Genomic DNA, 23,347 nt, shown 5'->3' with positions numbered 1-23,347 from the left:
GGAGTGCTCCCCAGCATGTCAGTCACAGAGCAGCTACCAGAGGAGTGCTCCCCAGCATGTCAGTCACAGAGCAGCTACCAGAGGAGTGCTCCCCACCGTCAGTCACAGAGCAGCTACCAGAAGAGATGCTCCCCAGCATGTCAGTCACAGAGCAGCTACCAGAGACGGTATCAGCAGTGTCTGTGTCCATCGACCCTGTGCTGTGTGCCTTTTGCTGCACGTATGTCCCTGTGACATGGGTCCTCTTAGCATCTCTGTGAGCAGACGAGGAGGCTGAGGTCCAGAGCAGCTCGAGGCTGCATAGACGCAGCCCAAGCTCCGAGCATGACGACTGACAGATGGGGTGAGGAGTGAGGCTGGCTCTCCTGGAGTGTCAGTTTGTGGCAGCGTTTCATTTGGAAGCTGGAGTGCTCACAGACAGCAGCTGCGTCAGGTGGACCGAGTGGTAAATTCCCTGTTCCTTGGCCACTTATTGAGTAAAACAGCTCTGCTGGGTGCCATCTAGCCAGTAGTCAGTGAGAAACGAATCCGGCCTTAAAGACTGAGTCGATTTCTTACCGAATTCCAGACTCTGAAATTATGCTTTAGGTGTTTAAACAGTATTTTTTCACTTATGGAGACCCCAGGTGTGTCAGAGTAGAGTTGTGCTCTGTAGGGTTTTCGATAGCTGATTTTTTGGAAATAGATCACCAGGCCTTTCTTCCGAGATGCCTCTGGGTGGACTTGAACCTGCAACCTTTTTGTTATCAGCCAAGCATGTTCACTGTTTGTACCACCCAGGGACTCCTTTATCAAATATAGGTCTGTTATAACAAATCAGGAGGAGCCCTGGTGGTCCAGTGGTTACGCACTCGGCTGCTGACTGAAAGGTCAGCGGTTAGAACTCACCAGCAGCTCAGCAGGAGAAAGGTGTGGCAGTCTGCTCCTGTAAAGGTTACAGCCTAGGAAACCCTATGGGAGAGTTCTGCTCTGTCGTATAGGACCACTATGAGTTGGAATCGACTTGATGGCAGTGTGTTTTGGTTTTTTATAACAAATCAAATGGAATAGTAATGTGTGTGATGAGAAGCTGCTGTTTTTTGATCTTGTCACCAGGCGCACTCCCCAGGGGCAATCTTCGTAACCACTTTGCATTCTGCTCTGCTTCTTTAACATCAGTATACCAGTATAAAAGAGAAGGTTTTACCATCAACTGCTCCTTAATTCCCATCTTCTCCTCTAAATATTTTAGTTGATTCATTTTTGCATTGCTAGTTGTTGTAATTTTATGTAATGAGGTTGTTAGGGATTAAACTGTGTACTGTCCTGTGATGGTTAAGATTGTGTGTCAGCTTGGCTGGGCCATGATTCTCAGTGTTTTAATGTGATCACTCCCATGATTGAATATACTGTGAGTAGCCAGTCAGATGAAAGGGAGTCTCCTTGAGGGTGTGGCCTGCATCTGAATATAAGCAGATGTTCTGGCTGCTCTCTCTGGATCCTGTGGCTGCCTCCTGTCGTCGCATCTCCGGTTCTTGGGACTTGAGCTGTCAGCTTATCAGCCAAACTTGGGATTCATCGATCTTTACCACCTGTGAGCAGAGCCCTGCTCTCTGACCTGCCGAGCTTCGGTTCGGCAGCCCCTGCAGCTACGTGAATCAGGAGAAACCTTGTGGTCTTGCCTGCTGATCTTGGAATTCGTCAGCCTTCACAGCCTATGAATGGGAGCCCTGCTCTCCGACCTGCCTATCTTGGGCTCACCAGCTTCTGTGGCTGCATGAATTGGGTCAGGCGTCTACCCTGATCCATGGACTTGGGACGTTCTGGCCTCTACAATCGCGCGAGCTGTTTCCCTGATATAAATCTGTCTCTATATATATACTTATACGCGTTACTGGTTTTGCTTCTCTAGAGAACCCAGCCTAAGACACCTCCCCTTGCAGTTTGTGTTGAAATCCTAACCCCTATATCTGTGGTTTGAACCCACCCAGCGGCCCCAAGGGAGAAAGACCTGGCGATCTGCTTCCATAAAGATTACAGCCTAGAAAACCCTGTGGGGCAGTTACTCTGTCACATGGGGTCGCTGTGAGTCGAAAATCACCGAACAGCAGCAACATACCTGTGGGTGCGATCCAGTTTGGAGACAGGATCCTCTTTGTTAGGTTATTTCGATCACACCCAGGGGAAGACGGGTTCTAAATCTCATCTCTTCTGAGTTATAAGCAGAGCCCGTCAAGCACAGAGCTCCATACAAACTGGGGAAGACAGATGACCTGAGAATCGCCAAGGAACGCCCGGGGCCACAAGCAAGGAAGGAATTGACCCGCTGAGTCCCGGGTTGGGGATTTGCACCTCCAGAGCTGCAAAACGATATATTTCTGTTCTTTGGAGTCACCTACTTGTGGTGCTTGTGTGACGGTAGCACTGTGACGCCTGTTTGTCCTGGGACCTGGGGTCCTCCATGGCAGTCACATGTCGTCTCTGTAGGGTGTCCTCCTCCAGCCATCAGATGCTGATCTCAAGTGCACTTTCTTCTCTGAGCACACCCACATGCTCCTTAGCCCCTGGCCACTTCATTTTTCTCCTTAGCACCATCTTAACCTGTCTCTGTCTTGCTTTTTATCCCATCTAACCTTACACACACACACACACACACACACACACACCCCCATGCCCAGGTAAGGATACAGTTATTGTTACATGCTGTGGAGTCTATTTTGACCCATAGTGACCCCGTGTGACAGAGTAGAACCGCCCCTTAGGGTTTCCAAGGAGCAGCTGGTGGATCCTAACTGCTGACTTTTTGGTTAGCAGCCAAATGCTTAACCACTGTGCCACCAGGGCTCCAAGGATACCAAACCTATACCCATTGCTGTCGAGTTAATTCCGACTCACAGCAACCCTAGAGGACAGGGTAGAACTGCCCCATAGGGTTTCCAAGGAGCAGCTGGTAGATTTGAATGACCGACATCTTGGTTAGCAGCCCAACACTCAACCAGTGCACCACCAGGGCTCCAGGGATACAGTAGGGTACTTACTAAATATTTGTTGAATGGCTGTATGGATTCTTTTACCCTGCCAGCTCTGTCGGTGTCTCCATGTGGGAAGATGAGGATATGAGTGTCCCTACCTTTCCTTGAAACTTCGATGCCCCTCCTGGAGAGCTGCACTTGACTTGGTTATGTTGTTGACCTAGAGCTGAGACTTCCATTCCCCGATCGCGGGTTGAATGCTGGGAACCGGTAAACAACATAGACTGCATTGACTTTCTTGACTCCGAGTGTTCACCACCACTGTGCTGCTTCAGTGGCGGAATTCTCACCTCCCATGTGGGAGATCCAGGTTCCATTCCCAGCCATGAACCTCCTGCATTGCCACCAACCGTCTGTCAGGGGAGGCTTGCTTGTTGCTAGGATACTGAACAGGTTTCAGCGGACCTTCCAGACTAAGATGGACTAGGAAGAAAGGCCTGGAGATCTGCCTGCAAAAATCAGCCAGTGAAAACCCTATGGATTGCAGTGGTCCCGTCTGCAACCGATCATGGGGATGGCGCAGGACCGACAGCGTTTCGTTGTGTTGTGTGTGGGCTCGCCATGAGTCAGGGCTGACTCGGTGGCAGCTAACAAGAACGTGCGCTGTCAGGAAGGTTGGGACACCAGACTTTCTTTCACAGTCTAGCCAGTCACAACCCTGGGCCACTCCGAGGAGATGCTCTGGGGTCAAGATCAGGCAGGTTCTCACTTCCCAGTCCCGGTTAAAATGCGGCCCTGTTTTAGTTTCCTTCATGTTTGGGCTGTAACTTCCGAATACCCTTTTGCTTCTGCCTTTTCTCCCCCTCCATTTACGTCTTCATCAGACCTTCGCTTCTTCCCATACTGTCAGATACTGCGTTTATTCTCTGGAGGTCATTTTTTTTCCTGGACATTTCATTCTGCTTCTGTTTCCTTATTTCCTTCCTTCCCTTGGACTGGCTCCTCGAGGCAGCCCTTAGCCACCATCCTGGACTTTCTGTTACTATCCTTCTGGGGGGATTTATTTATTGCCCTGTGTTTTGGGTTATTTTCTTGTTTTACTTGGGTAATTCCTCAAGAAATTAATTACTTAAGACATTTCCTAAGAAAAGTGTGTAGGAAATAAACTTGGAATCTCACCTGTTGGAAAATCCCATTATTCTGCTCTCACACTTGGGTGATATTATATTCTAGTTTGAGAATTCCTCTCACCTAGGGCTTTGAAAGTATTGTGTCATCGTCTGCTGAAAAGTCTGGTGCTGTTGGGTTCTCATTCTATTGCAGATGAGCTGATTTTTCCTTTAGAAGCGTTTAGGATGTTTTTTATGACATTGTTTTTTGGGGTCTTTTTTTTGTTCATTGCATTGGACATTTGTTGTTGTTGTTGTTAGGTGCCGTCGAGTCAGTTCTGACTCCTAGCAAGCGACCCCACGTACAACAGAACGAAACACTGCCTGGTTCCGCACCATCCTCACAATCCTTATGCTTGAGCCCACTGTCTCAGACACTGTGTCAAGACATCTCATTGAGGGTCTTCCTCTCTTTCACTGACCCTTTACTTTACCAGGCATGATGTCCTTCTCCAGGGACTGATCCCTCCTGATAACATGTCCAAAGTATATGAGACAAAGTCTCACCATCCTTGCGTCTAAGGAGCGTCCTGGCCATACTTCTTCCAAGACAGATTTGTTCTTTCTTCTGGCAGTCCCTGGTATATTCAGTATTCTTCCCAACACCATAATTCAAAGGCATCAATTTTTTTTTGGTCTTCCTTATTCATTGTCCAGCTTTCACATGCATGTGAGGTGACTGAAAATACCATGGCTTGGGTCAGGCGCACCTTAGTCTTCAAAGTGACATCTTTACTTTTTAACACTTTAAAGAGGTCTTTTGCAGCAGATTTTCCCAATGCAATGCGTCCTTTGATTTCTTGACTGCTGCTTCTATGGATGTTGATTGTGGGTCCAAGTAAAATGAAATCTTTGACTTCAGTCTTTCTCCCATTGTCATGATGTTGCTTATTGGTCCAGTTGTGAGGATTTTTGTTTTCTTTATGTTGAGGCGTAATCCATACTGAGGGCTGTAGACTTTGATCTTCATCAGGAAGTACTGCAAGTCCTCTTCACTTTAGCAAGCAAGGTTGTGTCATCCACATAACGAAGGTTGTTAATGAGCCCTCCTCCAATCCTGATGCCCCGTTCTTTTTCATATAGTACAGCTTCTTGGATTATTTGATGTCCTTCATTTTAGCTCTGGAAATTTTTTTTCTATTTTTTTTTTCTTTTTTACCATTTCCTTCCATCTAGGTATTTACTTTCTCTTTCTGGGATGGTCTTGACTTCTCTATGCCTAAATCTTTTCATCTGTAAGATGTTCATCTAAGATTGTTGTACAGATTCAGTGAGTTAATATGTGTAAATTGCTGAGAACAGGGCTGGGCACACAGTACGCGAGCTGCTGTTAGTGTTCATTTACTTGGCTGAATTGATTCTTTGTGGCTCACTTTTTAAAAAATACGTGTCTTTTCCCTGCATATGCTGGGGAATTTCCTCTACTTTATTTTCTAGTCTATGGAATTAAAAAAAAATTAAGTACTATATTTGTAATATTTAAGAGCTCTTATTCTCTAATTTTTCTTCATCTTTAATAATTTATTTTTTTGTTGTTGAAAATATACACAACAGAACTTATACCAGTTCAATGATTTACACGTATAATTCAGTGACATTGATAACATTCTTCGAGTTGTGCGGCCATTCTCACCCTCCTTTTCCGAATTGTTCCTCCCCCATTAAAATAAACTCACTGCCCCTTAAGATTCCTATCTAACCTTTCAAGTTGCTGTTGTCAATTTGATACCATATAGATAGATCTTAAAAGAACACAGTGTTCAAGGCAGACATTCTTTACTAATCCAGCTAAATTATTGTTTGGTTTAAAGAAGACTTTGGGAGATATTTTTGGTATAAGGTTTAAAGATTATCTCAGGGCAGTAGCTTCAGGGGTTCATCCAGCCTCAGTGGCTCCAGAAAGTCTGGATTCCATGAGAATTTGCAGTTGTGTTCTGCATCTTCCTCCCTTTTGATCAGGATTCATTTTTAAAACCTGATCAAAATGTTCCAGGTTGGTAGCTGACACCATCCAGTACTTTGGTTTCATGACAAAGGAGGCAGTTGTTCATGCAGGCAATTAGCCACACATTCTCTAGTTTTCTTTTTTAAAGTATCTTGCTTTTTTTGATGGGTATCTCTCCTAAATCCAAGGCTGTTCTGGAGTCCCCACCCCACCCAAGTTCTCTTGTGGTCTCCAAATTATTTGTTTCTAGGGGATCTTTCCTCCAGATGGGAGTTCTTAATGAATGCTCTGTTGGAATGGGGCAAATTTTGTTGACCGGCAAGTTCTGTTTAGGAAGTTGGATCCCCCAAATTCCTCAATGAGGAAAGCTTCTTGGGGGGGGGGCCTGGGTGGCACAAGAGGTTTTTGTTCAACTACTAACCTAAAGGTTGGCAGTTCAAACCCACCCAGAGGCTCTGGAGAAAAGGCCTGGTGATCTGCTTTCGTAAAGATTACAGCCAAGGAAACCCTATAGAGCTCAGTCCTGCTCTAACACACGGGGTCGCCATGAGTTGGAATTGACCCGATGGCAGTGGGTTTGTTGGTTGGTTTGACCCTGGGGACCAGTTTTCACACTGAAAGCTTCAGCTCTTCTCTCACAGCATGGAACCGTCTGGATTGTGACCCAGAGGGAGACGTTAGCCGCCCGTGCTGGGGCGGGTGGGGTGGCGGAGCTGTCCCCAGGGCTGCTCTTCCAGGTACAGCCTTGTGGTTTGGCTTTGTTATTATTATTATTATTAAATAGACTCAGCCCTCTGTATCCACGAGTTCCGCATTCGTGGCTTCAACCAACCGTGGATCGAAAATACTCGGAAAAAGGAAAAGAGCTCAAGCGCCTGGGGCAGTGCGGAGGGCAGCACAAGGCAAGACAGGCTCTGGCCCCAGGACTGTGTGTGCTGGGGGACAGAGGCAGCCGCACCCGACACAGTGTGGCTAAGTGAGGACACTAGCAATGGGGTTGCAGACTTAGGCCTGACCAAGGAGCTGGCGGAGCTTGTTTGTGGCAGAGGTCCTGGGTCCAGAAGGAGAGCACAGAGCTGGCAGGCCCAGGACCTAGCACTCTTTGCATCGTGTGTGTGCATGCACCCAGAGTCACCGAGGACCTCCACCTGAGGACCCCTGGCCCGGGGGGTGGCCTGCGGCAGGAGGCCAGGATGCGGCTGCCCCTAAAAGTGCCTGCTTTGATCAAGTGCCTCATGCGTCCACCTAACCTGGCCTGACCATCACTGTTCCGCTTCAGAGTGAAATCCTGTTCATGCCTGTGCTATGTAAAAACAAAACAAAAAAATACTACGCTGTTTTATGGGAACCCCGGTGGCTAAGAGCTACGGCTGCTAACCAAAAGGTTGGCAGTTCAAATCCACCAGGTGCTCCTTGGAAACCACCGTATAGGGTAGTTCTGCTCTGTCCTGTAGGGTCGTTATGAGTTGGAATTGACTCCACGGCAGCAGATTAATGGGTTATGCCATTTAATATGAGGGATTTGAGCAACTGCAAATTTTGGTATCCGTGGGGAGTCCTAGAACTAGTCCCCCGTGGATACTCAGGGACAACTGGAACCACTGGATATAATTCACATCAAATTCCCCCTTTGAACGAGGGCACTTCAGTGTTTTTAGTACATTCACAAAGTTGTGTGACCATCACCACTGTCTAATTCCGGGATATTTTTATCACCCCAAAAAGAAACCCTGTGCCCACCTTTAGAGGGGTCCCTGGGCAGTGCAAACAGCCGGGCTCTTGTCTACTAGCCGAAAGGTTGGCAGGAAGACGGGCTTGGCGATCTCCTCCCGAAAGGTCACCGTCTTGAAAACCCTGTGGGGCAGAGTTCTACTCTGACACACTTGAGGTCGCCAGGAGTCGACTCCACGGCTGCTGACAGCAGCAGTGACCCACCGTCAGCAGTCGGTCCCCATCTTTCTGAGCCCGAGGACTCTGCTCCAGGCCTTGCTGCGTTCTGGCCCCCGTGGGCTCTCACCTGCTCTGCAGCGCCCCCTGGTGGGGTGTGGGCTGCAGCGGCACTTCCTGTTTCTTGGCCAGCACCCCCTCCTCCACATTCTGCCTGGCAGGAACTTGGGGGTGCTCCTCTCCCCTCCCTCCCCTGTTCACTGTAACGGCTTTATCCCTGGTCGTATTTGCTTTGCTGGGTTTCTGTGGGCGCCGGCGGGACAGCAGGCAGAGGTGTCTGTGCGCTTGGTGTGCATGCTGGGCCCCAAGCCCCTGCTCGTACGTCAGCAGAGCATCGTCCCTCCTCGCCGTCTCCACGAGGACAGACATTGTCAGTCGTGTGACAGGCCTTTGGGGACAGAGTGAGCAAGCCAGGGCAGGGGCCCTTCCCTGACGGGGTCTGTCGTCTGGTCGGGACGGCAAGATAAGCCGTGACATGTATTTGGAAAGATAGAGCCCTGGTGGTGCAACGGTTAAGCGCTCGGCTGCTCACCGAAAGGTTGGGGGTTCAGACTCACCCAGTGACTCTGTGGGAGAAAGACCTGGCGATCTGCTCCCGTAAAGACGACGGCCTAGAGAACCCTATGGGGCAGTTCTACTCTGTCACATGGGGTTGCCATGAGTCGGAATCGACTCAGTGGCGTCCAGCAGCAAAAACAATTTGTACAGACCCGGGTGTCAGGTGATGTGCTCAGAGTGCTGGCTCTGGGCGCTGTGCCACAGTGGGTCTGGTTGCGTGCAGGGTCCTGCCGTCCAGAAGCTTCCAGTGTGGGGTGGAGAGACTGGGCCTCATGCAGAGATTGGGGAGGGGTGTGTTTAGACGCAGAGAGAGATGGCAGCGGGGCTCCAGGGGACTTGGAGGGAAGGTGGGGTTTCAGCAGAGGCCGGAGGGAGTGTCAGGAAAGGCACATGGGGCCAAGGCGGCTCGTACCTCCCTCCTCCCTCTGTCCTGGCGACATCGGACACCAGAGCTCCTGGCCCCTTCCCTGCTCCTCTTCCTTGGTGTGCACCCTGGGTCCTGGGCGAGGCTGACCCGCCACCCCTGCCCTTGTAAGGCCACTCTGAGCTTACCCCGCTTACTGTTTTGTTTGGACGGGTGTATGAGATCGATGGAGCCCCTGGGTGATGCAGATGGTTAAGTGCTCAGTTGCTAACTGAAAGGTCGGTGGTTCAAGTCTACCCAGAGGCATCTGGGAAGAAAGGCCTGGCAATCTGCTTTTTAAAAATCAGCCACTGAAGACCCTGTGGTGCACAGTTGTTCTCTGACACACACTGGGGGGCCATGAGTCGGGATTGACTCGATCGCATCTGATCTGGTTTTGGTTTATGAGCTGGAGCTCTGAGAGCCAAAAAAAAATTTTTTTTTTTTTTTTTAAGAAAGATCTTGCGGTATTTTAGTTTAAAAAAAAAATTATGTTCATCACATTTGATAAACCATTTTCCAACAATTCCTGGCCCAGTTATGAATTACCCTACTGGGTACAAATCCAGGTTTGTGAAGGTTTCACAAAGTGAAGAGAGTCTTCCCTGTCTCCTGTAGTGGTTTTCTCGGGGACGGAGGGGTGGCTGGCTGGGGTGGGGGGTGGGGATGGATGGCTCGGTCGTGAGTATTCTGATTATTTTCTTAAAAGGGGAAAACGGTATTTTCATATCACTTGCATAATGAAAGCACGCACTTCAAAACATTGGCAGTTTATTCCGGAGGATAAGATTATGGAGATTATCTTACTTGTACTTTGCTGGTTTTTTTTAAATTTCATCTTTCATTTTTGAGTGTTTTGAGTGTCTGGGGTTACCAAGGTGACTGTTGCTGTCAGGCCCTGAGGTAGAACCCAGAGGAGAAAGCCAGCGGAGCCAGCCTCCTCCGTTGCGCAATGTCTGAGTCCTGGGTTCGGGGGGTGGCTGGGTTCAGGTGCCTTGGTGGTGCGTACTGCCCTGGAGACAGGCCCTCCCGGCTCTCGCCATCACTCAAGTCACCCTTGGTGACCCGGATCAGCTGCACTCTGCAGCCCATGGCCGTCTCTGCTTCTCTGGCCTTTGCGTCCTCCTGGGCCGCAGGAGCAGATACCCAAGCGACATTGGCCGGTGCCCTCCCGCTCTCCTCCTCCGCGTCCCACTTCTGCGGCTCTCTGCTCCTCCTCTTCTCTGTGCGCCCTTCTGTGTGGCATTCCGTGCCCTGGGGAGAGCACAGCCTCCTGAGAGGCCAGCGGCTGCAGCAGGGAGGTGACTGCGAGCCTGACCCAGCCTGTGATAGGGCAGGAAGCTGATGGATGCGTTTTCCCTTTCTTTTTAGTGTGCAAGGAGCCCCCCTACAAAGTGGAGGAGTCGGGTTACGCTGGCTTCATCATGCCCATCGAGGTGTACTTCAAAAACAAGGTAGGACCCTCAGTGGCAGCGAGGACACTCGCCCCGGTGGAGACACATGGGGGCAGGCACCTTTCACACGAGGAGCTGAGCCTGGCCCATGAGGGAGGGGAGACGCGCTCTGAGCACTAGTGAGCAAATTCGGCAGAGCCAGAGCCACGGCACACGGGCTGGTGGCTTTCCTCTCGCGGCGGGAGGGGCGCTCTGGCAGCAGGAGGTGGGAGTGCAGATGGATCTGGCTTTTCTTGAGGAGTCCTGGTGGCACAACAGTTAAGCGTTTGGCTACCAACCGAAAGGTTGGTGTTGGAACCCACCCAGCAGCTCCACAGGAGAAAGGCCTGGCGGTCTGCTTTTGTAAAGATGGCTGCCTAGAGAACCCTGTGGGGCGGTTCTAGTCTGTCACATGGAGTTGCTAAGAGTCAGAATTGATTTGACTGCCGCTAACAGACACAGAGCTTTGAAGGATGCACGTGGTCCCCGAGGGGGCAGTGCGTGCCATGACAGGGCTGGTCTGTGGACTGTCCCTGAGGCCCAGTCATGGCGTCACACGGGGCGGTGAAGTTTCATTGTCCTGCAGTGGGGGATTGTAGGTAAATGTGTGGTGCCTCTTCCAAACGGAATATTTGATGACCTGGGAGAAAAGCTTATAATGCTGAATGAGAAACAGCAAGTCATTTGTCTTTAGGAGTCCCTGGGTGCTGCAAACGGTTAAGTGCTTGGCTACTAGCTGAGAGGCTGACGGTTTAACCTAGAGGTACCTTGGAAGACAGGCCTGGCAATCTGCTTCCGATAGGTCACGGCCTTGAAAAGCCTGTGGAGCAATTCTCCTCTGCACACGTGGAGTTGCCATGAGTTGGAATCGACTCCACCACAACTGACAATAACAATAACATCTGTCTGTCGTGATTTATAGAGGAGCCCCGGTGGCGGAGTGGTTAAAGAGCTTGGCTGCTAACCAAAAGGTCAGCAGTTTGAATCCACCAGCTACTCCTTGGAAACCCTGTGGGGCAGTTCTACTCTGTCCTTTAGGGTTGCTATGAGTCGGAATCAACTTGACGGCAACGGGTTTGGTCTGTTTTTATTATTTATAGAAGGACCCCTGGTGGTACAGTGGTTAAGCGCTTGGCTGCCAACCCAAAGGTCAGTGGTTCAAATCCACAAACTGCTCGGTGGGAGAAAGATTACAGTACTGCTCTGTCCTGTAGGGTCGCTATGAGTTGGACTCAACTCGACGGCAACATGTTTGGTAACTTTGGTATTATTGTAGAAAGAGGAATGAAGTGCAGCAAAAATGTTACCACAGGTGATTTGGGTGGAAGGATTACAGGGATTTTTATCTTCTTTTCCTCTATCTGTATTTTCTAAACATTTACAATGAGCATTTATAATTTTTGCTTTAATCCCAATAATTGAAAACAAACTGTGCCCCCACCCCACTCCAGAAGCTGGCCTCTGCTCCTCCTCGCAGGCACCCTCGGGGCCAGTGCTGACATTTTGGCTCCGAAGCAGCCTGGCCCTGATGGACACTGTTCCCTGTGCGCTGCCTGCCTGGCCTGGCAGCTCTGGCCGACTTTCAGGAAGCAAGCCCCACGGGGGGCCTGGGAGTGGTCCGCACTCAGTTAATGAGTTCCTTGTTTAGAGCTGGCCATGCTGGAGACACGTGGCAGGAGTCACCTTGTTTCGTAAGCTGCTAATGACCTCTGGGAACGGTGCTCAGGTGCGAGGCCCACAGGGCACCAAGCGGCGTTTCTGTGACCGTGGTGCAGCGGGATCTTGGGTGCTGGGGCTCCGGGGGCTCCAGCGCAGCGAGATCTTGGGTGCTGGGTCTCTGGCAAAGCAGGAACTCGGGTGCTGGGTCTCCGGGGGCCACAGTGCAGCAGGATCTTGGGTGCTGGGTCTCCGGGGACCCTGGCATAGCAGGATCTTAGGTGCTGGGTCTCTGGGGGCCCCGGTGCAGTAGGATCTTGGGTGCTGGTCTCTGGGGCTCCCTATCACAGGAGACTGTACTGTGAGGCTGTTGTGGAGTTGGGGCCAAAATGGTTGGGTGACCGTCCCCTGCTGAGGAGAGAGCCAAGCATGTCTCCTAGACCCTGTGTCTCTGCTGCAGGGCGGGGGGAGATGCGGGGAGCAGCCCTTCCTGTGCTGCCCCTGTGTGGCTGGTGCCCAGAGCAAGCAGGGGGCAGTGTCCTGGCCAGGGGTGGCAAGGCTGGGGGTCTCTTGACGGCTGGGAACGCAGGCTTGGGGGCAGGTAGGCTGGCACGGAGTCATCCGGTCTCATCTCTGGTGGGGCGAGTCCCGTGGTGGGTCTGCATCCCACCTCTCCAAGTCCCGTGGTGGGTCTGCGTCCCGCCTCTCCGAGTCCCGTGGTAGGTCTGTGGGGAGGGAGTAATAACAGCAGCCCCCTCGTGGGATTGCTGGGTGTGCTATTCTGCGCAAAGCCCTCTGCCTCCAGTGCAGGCAGGTGTTCTGTGGTGGCCAGAGACCCCAGGGCAGCCCCCCCGAGGTGCAGGACAGTTGGGGTTCCATGGGCCAGGGAGGCTTTGCTCCCCGAGGCCTTCCTCTCCTGGGAGCTGCCTGGAAGCCAAGTCTGCAGCCCAGTGGGCACTGCCAACCCCCCATCCCCAGCATCTCCCCGAAGGCCCCTCCCGACCGCGTCTGCCTGGAGGGGCCCCCCCCCGCGTCTGCCCTGAGGCCCCTCTCCCGGCGTCTGCCCTGAGGCCTTAGCTAACCCGAGGGGTGGGACAGTACCAGGAAGGCTGGCTTGGAGTCCAGGGCCCTTGTCCTGACTTAAGGGATCCTCGCTGGTCTCAGAGGGCTGGCGAGACTGGGCTCAGTCTCTTCTCTGCGAGATGGAGGCTCCTGCTTCAGCTGGGCTCTGGTTGGGGGGTGGCCTCCACATCCCATGCATGCTATCTGCTGTCCCCAGGCCCTGCAAGCTGGATGGCAGGACACTGCCCAGTGTCTTTGTGTCCAGGCAGAACACCCGGGACTCTGGAGGATAGGGTGGTACTGGGTGTTTGGGGCCAGAGAGGCAGTGGCCACCCAGGCTTCACTGTCCCACCGCCAGCAACTGGCCTGCCAAGCCCGCTGCTGGAGCCCCAGCCTGAGCGCCCGCTCCTTTCTGTCCCATGCAGGCAACTGCCCTCAGCCAGGGGCCCGCCAGGCCTGTGGGATGGGTCATGCCTGAAGCCAGACGCCCGCCAGGGTGAGAGCCCTGGTCAGTGGGAAGGGGCCGCTTCTCTGCCACCCTTGGTTTCATTTTATTGTTTGGGCCGTGTGAGGTCACGTTCCAGGGGGTACCCGGGGGTGAGCTGTCATCGTGTTTGTAGACATCTTGTTCCGACCACCCGTCAGAGGCTGCCAGGAGCCTGTGGAGGGAAAGCAGCGCCTTGGAAACAGGCCCGTCCGTCTGCTCGCATAGCAAGCACGTGGAGTTCGGGGCCTCCTCAGGGCTGGTGGCTCCGTGGTGGAATTCTTGTCTTCCATGCGGGAGACCTAGGTTCAATTCCCAGTCAGCGCACCTATGTATAGCCACTACCCAGCTGTCGGAGGAAGCTTACATGTTGCTATGATGCTGAACAGGCTTCAGCAGAGCTTCCAGACTAGGGTATACTAGGAAGAAAGGCCTGGCGATCAACTTTGGAAAATCAGCCCATGGAAATCCTGTAGATCACAACGGTCTGATCTGCAGCCGATTGTGGGGATGGCACAGGACCGGGCAGTGTTTTGTTTTGTAGTGCATGGGGTTGCCATGAGTCACGGGCTGACTTTACGGCAGCTGCCCCCTCCCCCTGGCTGGACACAGGTTTAGAGGCAGGATGGGGCAGAGCACGTTGGTGCTGCTGGTTCACTCCTAGTTCTCGCCCTTGTTCAGTGTGGGGAACCCTCAGGCTGGTCACAGGCAGGCAAACCCCTGGTGTTATGCAATGGAGACCACCCAGTAGGTGCCACCTGGCCTGCTGCGGCAGAAGCCGTCATATCAAACCACCCCGTCTGCTGTTCCTCGCAGCCCTCCCCTGAGTTCGGACTTCAGGCCCGTTCCTGCCCCGAGTTCCCCGAGGTTCACCCACTACGTCCTGCCCCTTGTTGTCGGGCACTGTCCAGTCAATCCTGACTCATAGCGACCCCAGGTGACGGAGTAGAACCACCCCATAGGGTTTTTTAGGCTGTTGTCTTTATGGGAGCAAATTGCCAGGTCTTTCTCCCGCAGAGCCGCTGGGTGGATTCTAGTTGCTGACCTTTCAGTTACTGCTGCACTGCCTGGGCTCCTTGAGGTATGACTTCCGTACAGTACATCTCTCCCTTTTTAAGTGTGTCCGGTTTTTGGAATTCCAGCGTGTGTTTTCATTTGAACCCTGTTGGCGGGTAGCCAGGTTTTCTGTTTTAGAGGAAAAGAGTCACATTCCTGGGGTGTACTTGTCCGTCTGCTCCCTCGGGGACCATCTGGCTGTGAGCCTGTTTTCAGGATCTTAGTGTTGTCCCTGTTCACTGCGTCTCTGTTCACTGGGAATCCGCTACTCCTGGTGGTCGATTTGCCCCCAGAGCTGCAGAGGGCCCTGCACCGAGAGAACCCGGGAGGTGCGCCCCAGCACGGAATGTTCTGTGGTCCACTGTGGTGTGTGTGCTAGGCGCCCGGCACTGTGCTCAGTGGGTCCTGATTTATTCTTAAAACAAACGCCACAGGAAGGTCACCTCCCCAGTTTATGGACGAAGGAGCACCTGGATACTTAGTCACTCGGTCAGGGTCACAAGGTGACTGTTGGAGCTGGGATTTGAACCAACACGGTGTGTGGTCGTGTGTGTGCAGACACGCCCATGGCTCATACCCGAGCCAGGCATGGCCTGGAATGACAGCACTCGTGAATTCTGGTTTTTACTCACGTCCAGATGACAGGGACAGAGGAGCCCTGGTGGTGCAGCAGCGGTTAAGTGCTCAGCTGCTAACCAAAAGGTCTGTAGTTCCACGGGAGGAAGACCTGGCGATCTGCTTCTGTAAAGATTCCGGCCTAGAAAACCCTGTGGGTGCAGTTCTACTTGGTCACATGGGGTCACTAGGAGTCGGAATCGACTCAGCGGCACACAACAACGTGACAGATGACAGGGACAGTGTTCTTTTATGGGTTGTGTTCTAGAAATACTGTGTAAATGCTTTTAGAAGTTTCGTAAGGATCAGGCAATTGTAGAAAAATGAGTATTGTTTAATTGCAAAACCACCTTTTTACATGAATGTGCTGGTTGAAACAGGGGCTTAATTAACCGGTCTGCTGAGGATTTTCTGCCCTGATGTAAACGAGAGTCACGTTGGGTTTTTAGCCCGACTCCCTCATCAGCTGTAGGTAAGGCAAGTTGATTTCTGAGGTAGGGAGCAAAGGGGGCATGGGAGGTGAGAATTCTACCATTCCCGGCCAGTGCACCTCATGGCAGCCTCCTCCCGTCCGTCAGTGGAGGCTTGCGTGTTGCTAGGATGCTGAACAGGCTTCAGCAGAACTTCCAGGCTAAGATGGACTAGGAAGAAAGGCCTGGAGATCTACCTCCAAAAATCAGCCAGTGAAAACCCTGTGGATCACAGCAGTCTGATCCGCAACCGATCATGGGGATGGCTCAGGACCGGGCCGCGTTTCATTCCGTCGTCCACGGTGTGGCTCAGGACCGGGCCGCGTTTCATTCTGTCGTCCATGCTGTCGCCATGTGTCAGGGCCGACTGGATGGCAGCCGGCAACAGCAGCAACAAGCAGAGGGCGCGGTGTGCATCTAGTCTGCATGGAGAGAGAGCAGCCGAGCACAGGCTGGAGGTGGATGCGTGGGGCCCAGATTCCAGTGACGGCCTCAGTTTCTCCATCCGTCAGGTGGGCTTCCTAGTGGGGTCTCCTTCTCAGGGCTGTTGGGAGACTCACAGACATTGTAGCGCACTTGTCCCAGGACCGAGCGCACGGTAAACCTTTCCTACGCGTGTGTCGCTGTTAGTGTCGAGGGGGGCTGGCTTGTTCCCACGGAACTTGGGGAAACAAGCTCCGCCCAGAGAGGCACCTCTGAGGCTCACGAAGGCCCCCAGGAGGCCAAGGCTTGAGAGACGAAGAAAGGTGGTGTTTGGCTTCTCTTGAGTTCAGCTGAGGGTTTTATTTAGCTGGTACACTTGACCCTGAATGTGGCATTGTCTGTAAAATGAAGGACTCTGGTTTTATATGGTGTTTGGCACTAGAACTTGACCGAGGCCACACGTTGTTTGACGCTTTGGCAGGATGCTCTTTCAGGGATAAATCCTTCCTTCCCTCAAGGAAAAAAAATTGAGGAGGGCATCGTCTGCGTTGTAAAAAAAAAGAAAGAAAGAAAACGTAAGCATTACATAATATAGAGAAAGTGAAAAACCAGTTGCTGTCACGTCAGCTCGGACACATGGCGACCCCAGGTGTGTCAGAGTAGAACTGTGCTGCACAGGATTTTCAGTGGCTGATTTTTCAGAAGTAGATCACCAGGCCTTTCTTTCAAGGCACCTCTGGGTGGAGTGAAACCACCAGCCTTTTGGTTAGTAGCCGAGTGCATTCACCATTTGCGCCACCCAGGGACTCCCAGAGAAAGTGAGAATTCCCCATAATCTCCCCCTTCCAGAGATGACCTTTCATTGTTGTCTAAAGTTGTCTGCCCTTGCTGTCTGCCCTGTTTTCCCCACTCCCTCGTGCTCCTGAGCCCAAAACAAGGTGGGTCTGCCCTGCACTCCACGCAGCGGAAGGGCTGCCCCAAGTCTGCCAGTGGCCCCTGTTGTATTACAGCCAGCAGGCACTCTTCAAATCTTACCTTGACCGGCTGAGTGGGATGCGGCTGCCCACCCCTTCCTTCCTTCCTTCACGCTCACTTTCACCTTTGCCACCAGGACACCCACCTGCTGGGGCACCCCTGCCTCTTGGGGTTTTTGACCTCTCCTAGGCGGCCATCTGCTCTCCTCCATGCTGCCGTTGGGCAGCCGTTGGCGCTCCTGGTGTGAATTGGCTCCGAGTGTTGGTGGCTTCTGAGTCCCATCTCCGGCCCTCTGCCTCCTGAATACCTCTCCACTTGGGTGGTCCAGGGCCCCCGCAAGCTCAGCCCTGCACTCACAACTGCATGAATGACCCCCATGCCATACCTGCTGGGACTCCCTGCCTTCGTGATGGAGCCACCATCTGTCCGCTTGGGCAGAGGCAGAAACCTCCAGCCGCTCTAACTCCTCCCGGCCGCTTGTGCCCCAGCCAGTCCTGGGGCTTGTCAGTCCTCTCTCCTTGGCATCTCTTCTGTCTTCAGGAACGATGTCCTCATCCAGGCCGCGCAGGTCACCTGCCTAGAACATCGCAGCCCCTCTGACTGGCTTCCACCAGCCTTGCTTCCCTCCTTACCCTCTCCCCGTTGTAGGCAGAGTAAGCTCGGAAGCAGGCGTCATCTCGTTTCCCCTCTGCTCGAAGAACTCTTTCGTGGCTCATGCTTACCCTTGAGACACTCAAGGATTTTCTGTTTTTCGTATGTCTATATATTTTATTTTATTTTTGGTGAAAACATACGCAGCAAAACCCACTCCCATTCCACGGTTTCTCCACGTAATGGTCAGTGACATTGGTTGCATTCTTCACACTGTGTTACTGTTCTTGTCATTTCTGTTCTCGTTGTTTCACTCCCATTGACTTAAACTTCCTGCCCCCCAACCTTCTCATCTGTGCTTTAGAATAGCTGTTGTCCATTTGGTCTTGATACCGATGATTCTTTAAAAGAGCGCAGTAGTCAAGGGTGACAAGAAGGATTTTCTAAAGTAGCTCAGACCAGCTCTCCTCCCCCTGCTCATCTCCTGTCCCGATGTCTGCTGACTCGCACCCGACCATTCACTGTGCTCATCTCACCACATGCTCTTCGTCTCACCATGTGCTTGCCCTCGTGCTTGGAATCGGCTTCCTTTTGTTCTGGGACCTGTGCACAGACCCAGCCTGTCCGATCCTCAGCCCTAGGATCACATGGCTCTGCGTCACATGGCTTCTGTCAGGTGGTCGGACCCCACTGTTTTCAAGAGTGGCTGCACCATTTGGCATCCCCACCACCAGGGAATGAGAGGCCTGGTTGCTCTGTATCCTCATCTGCACTTACGAGTAGCCGTTCTCTGGATTTTAGCCATTGCAATAGGTGCAGTTCTGCTGTGTCCTGTAGGGTCGCTATTGAGTCGGAATCGACTCCACGGCAACAGGCTTTTTTTTTGTTTGTTTTTTGTTTTGTTTAATAGGTGGGAGGAGTCCCTGGGGGGTGCCAACGGTGAATGTATTCACCTGCTAACCAAAAGGTTGGAGGTTCAAGTCCACCCAGAGGCACTTCAGATGAAAGGCCTGGCAATCTCCTTCCAAAAAATCAGCCATTGAAAGCCCTATGGAGCACAGTTCTCCTCTGACACTCCTGGGCTCACCATGAGTAGGAGCTGACTTCATGGCAACTGGTCAATAGGTACGAAGTGGTATCTCATTGTGTTTTTTAAAAAAATTTATTGTGGTGAAAATATAAGGAAACACACACCTTCTCAACAATTTCTACATGTAGAGTTCAGTGACATTGATTACATTCTTTCTGTTGTTCAGCCCTGCTCACGACAGTGGTATTTCATTGTGGTTTAGATTTGCACCTCCTGCATGGCTGATGACATAGAGGATCTTTTCACGTGCTTTTTGGCCATTAGAATATTCTCTTTGGTGTACTGTCTGTTCCAGTCCTTTGCCCATTTTTTGATTGGGTTGTTTGTCTTTCTGTTGTTAAGTTGTAGAAGTTTTATATATATTTTGAATATTAGACCCTTATCAAATATGTGGTTCTTGAAAATCTTCCAGTCTGTAGGTTGTCTTTCTGCTTTGTTGATAAAGTCCCATTGTTCCAGGCTCATCTCAGATTTTCCCTGCCCCAGCCCCAGAATCCACCACATCTCCAGGGAGTTTTGGTTCTTTTTGCTGGGGAATGGTATTTAAAAACCAAGACCTGGGTGCTAAGTGTGCCCGTTGCTTCTGGAGTGTCCCTGCATCTAGGCCCTCTCAACAGACAGAGCTGGGAAATGAGCGGTGGCGCAAACAGTTTGCTCTCGGCTGCTAGCCAAAACGTTAGCAGTTTGAACACACCCGGAGGCACCTTGGAAAAAAGACTTGGCAATCTACTTTTGAAAACTCAGCTACTGAAAACTCTACGTATTAAATGGACACACTGATTTTAAGAGACACTTCAATTTTCAGAAACGTTAAGATGTGAGAAAAGCTGACTTGGGTTATTTTGCTGCTAATCTTAGACACCCTGCACCCTCCCTGAGACAAGCTAACGCTGGCCCCTGAGCCCCAGCCCTCCCCCAGAGAAGCTAACGCTGGCCCCTGAGCCCCAGCCTACAGTCATTTCCCAGGCTTTACTCACGTGCACTGTCATCGGGAGTCCCTGGGTGGCACAGACGGTTCAGTGCTCGATTAATAGCTGAAACCCACCCAGAGGCACCTCGGAAGACAGGCCTGGCAGTCTGCTTCTGAAAGGTCACAGCCTTGAGAACCCTGTGGAGCAGTTCTGCTCGGCACACGTGGGGGCACCTTCAGTTGGAGCTGACTGACAGCAACAGCAACATCGTCAAATGTACCATCATCTGAAGCCACAGAGAGGGCGTTTTGGTGCATTTTATCTGGGAGTTTGGGTGGTTTTATTTAGAAAGGATTTTGGTTTTGAAGTCAGTTCAAGTTTTAGAGCCTTAAACCGTCAGTGGCGTCTTCTCGGACACGTCCCGGCAGGCTTGGGCTTTTGTGGGGGCAGCAGCACAGGCATGTGGCCAGTGACAACAGACTGTTGCCAGCCCTGATCCTTTCCAAACCCCTCCCCACACTGTTTAGAGTGGAAATGGCACCCAGTGACCGAGAAAACAAAACAGGACACCTTACCCTGCTCCTCCCCTCGGGTCCCCTCAGGCCTTCCCCACTTGCCCTCAGTTTAAGCCGGGACTCCCTGAGAGTGGGGAACCCAGACTCACCCCTAAGCACACCGTGTCTTCACCCCCTGACCCGATGGAGTGGGAGCTGCCTGCTCTGCGCTGCCCCTCCCTGGCTCCCAGGTTCTCCAGGGCACCCCAGAGTTCAGGAGGCGGGTAGCCCCTCCGGCCAGCCGCCTGCTGGCAGCAGGGACAATTGGCTGGTTAACTGCGGCTGAGTGGGAGCGCCCTTCCCCAGGATTGCCCAGGGCGCCAGACAGAAGGGGCATTGTGTGCGGAGACACAGAGAAAGGTCAGGGGGCTGTGGAGTTGTGACAAGCCAGCATGACTAGGCGCTGTGCAGCTCCAGTTCTCTTTCCTCGATGGGGACCCGGGCATCTGTATTTCCCAGAGGGCTGTGTCCCGAGCTGGGCAGGGAATTGCCTCGAGAGAGGGGACGTGAAGAGGCGCCCCTGAGCTGCAGCCGGTCCCCAGGGACAGTGCCCGGCCTCGGCTCACCCCCCTTGCGCCTCCTTCTTGGCTCCTGGGGGAAGAATGGAATCATCGGCCTGGAGTGGAAAGTGTCCCCAAGTTTCCCACACTTCCCAGTCTGCCTACCGCCGTCCTCACCAGCTTCTCTCCCGACCGAGCTGCACGTGTCCTGTAAAGATGGGAAGTCCTTGTGGAGCGTGAGCGATTTGGAATCAGCTGCTAACCTAAAGGTTGCCAGTTTGAACCCACCCAGCGGTGCCACAGAAGAAAGACCTGGTGCTCTGGTTCTGTAAAGATTGTTGTTGGGTGCTGTTGAGTCAATTCTGACTCATAGTGACCCTATATGACAGAGTAGAACTGCCCTACAGGGTTTCCAAGGCTGTAATCTTTACAGAAGCAGCTCACCAGGTTTTTCTCTCCTAGAGCCGCTGGGTGGATTCGAACTGCCAACCTTTTAGTTAGCAGCCAAGCGCTTAACTGTTGTACCACCAGGGCTCCTCTCCATAAAGATTACAGTCAGGAAACCCCTATGGAGCAGTTCTGTTCTGTAACATATGGGGTCGCTGTGAGTCAGAATCAACTCAATGGCAAAGGGTTTGGGTTTTTTTGTGAAGATGAGAATCATGTAACTAAGCTGTTTGCACTGTAGCTCCCCAAAATGGAGGAGGGCCGCCATGGAGTAGGCATGGGCCGGGCGACCAGCATTTGGGGCCACTTAATAGGAGGGGCCTTGGGCTCACCTGCCCGTCACCTGGGAAGCTTCGTAGCATCAGCTCAGCCCTGCCTGTCTCTCCGGAGCTCCTGGAAGCTGTGGGTTCCAACAGCCACAGCATCAGGTGTGGGAGTGGTCGTCCCCGTGTTTTGCCCATGTGATCTCAGAGCCCCCCTAGGACACGGGGGGTGGCGGCTTCATTTCGGGGACGGAGGCCCAGAGTTGAGGGCAGCTGACCAGCGCAGTTCTCCTCGCACCCCCTTGCCATTGGCTGTGGCTGTGGCCGACGCTTTCACTGACACGTGCCCGGCACGCCTACTCCTGTCCTCCTTATTCGTTAGACTCCCGGTGTCTTTTTGTAAATTGCCACCTTACGCGTGTGTTAACGTTATATTGTAGGACACTCTAATATTTATATTGCAGGACACTCTAATATTTTTTGGAATCATGAGGTTAGGATTCCCGATAATTGAAGCCAACTTTAAGTGTAAAAGTGTTTGACCGTTTCCATGCAAAACTCTTTAAAGTGTACTGTTTCCTTTTCTGGCTTCTTGTTTTAATTGCTTAGCAATACATGGATCTATATAGGTGATGCAAAATGCAGGTAATGCTGAAGTGTACAGAGTACAAATTGGAAGTCTTTCCATCTCTCTGCCCCCATTTTTTTAATTGCTGTTGAGAATACACACAGCAAAACATACCAATCTAGCCACTCCTACATGTGCAGTTCAGTGAGTGATTACATTCTTTGAGTTGTGCAACCATTCTCACCTCCTCTGCTGAGTTGTTCCTCCCCCATGAACACGAACTCACTGCTGCCTAAGCTTTCTGTCTAACCTTTGGAGTTGCTGTTGTCAATTTGATCCCATAGACATAGTTCTTAAACAAGCACAATGCTCACTCTGCTCATTGTTTTTTTTTTTTTTTTTTCCCTCTCAAAACGTTAACAGTTAAAGTGTCTGTCTTCTGGACTCTTTCTCTATGGGCTTTACATTCATGTATCAAAGTTTTTTTGTTTTTTTTTTTTAAGCAATGTATGACACTTGTCATTTTGCCACTGGCTTTCTTTGCAGTGTATCTGGGGATCTTCCATGCCAGTGTGTAATGATAGGGAGCATTTTCTGAGCCCTTGCATGTGGGGTGGGTTCTGTTATTTCCATTTTTCAGGTGAGGATGCCAAGGCGCACACAGGTTAAATACCTGGCCCGAGGTCTCCCAGGAAGGAGCGAAGCTGGCGTGAGCCCTGCCTGGTTGGCTCTGGAGTCTGCCCTCCCGATCACTTTGCTCTCTCTGCTGAGTTCTTTTTAGTGGCTGCTTGTATTCCATGAGGAGCCCTGGTGGTGCAGCAGTTAAGCGCTCAGCTGCTAACCCAAAGATCGGTGGTTCGAACCCACCCAGCAGCTGCGTGAGAGAAAAGACCTGGTGATCTGCTCCTGTAGCCTAGAAGACCCCATGGGGGCAGTTCTGCTCTGTCACGTGGGGTTGCCATGAATCAGAATCGATTCGACCACACCCACAACGACATGGTATTCCACAGTGGGCGTATGCCATTTTGTTCAGAGTTCAGAAGGCACAAAAAGAAAACTTCGTCCTCCCCTGACCCCCAGAGACGGCCCCTTACTGACAGGCGTCTCAGTTTCCAGCAGTGGCAGTGACTGCACCGCCCCTGGCCTGGGCAGGGCCCGGCTGGAGGCTTCCTGGTCTTCCCAGCACAGGGGCCAGGCAGACACGGGAGAGGTGCAGGCTGATGCCTCACGCTGTCCTGCCAGCCAGAGTCCTTGGGGACCCCCCCTTCCCTGTGTG

General features: G+C 52.0%; 1 protein-coding gene across 1 annotated transcript in view; it reads left to right on the top strand.

Moving 5' to 3' along the window:
* The window catches only part of MLLT1 (MLLT1 super elongation complex subunit), a 77,646-nt gene that overhangs the window by 17,508 nt on the left and 36,791 nt on the right, over nt 1-23,347 (top strand). The window contains exon 4 of the mRNA XM_004378614.1: nt 10,345-10,427. Coding sequence (XP_004378671.1) covers nt 10,345-10,427 — 83 coding nt within the window. The remainder of the gene's footprint in view (nt 1-10,344; nt 10,428-23,347) is intronic.

This window comes from Trichechus manatus, unplaced genomic scaffold (assembly GCF_000243295.1).
Source record: "Trichechus manatus latirostris isolate Lorelei unplaced genomic scaffold, TriManLat1.0 scaffold00057, whole genome shotgun sequence".
Taxonomy (NCBI): Eukaryota; Metazoa; Chordata; class Mammalia; order Sirenia; family Trichechidae; genus Trichechus; species Trichechus manatus.
Note: the sequence above shows the minus strand (reverse complement) of the source record. Positions and strands in the feature narration are given on the sequence as shown.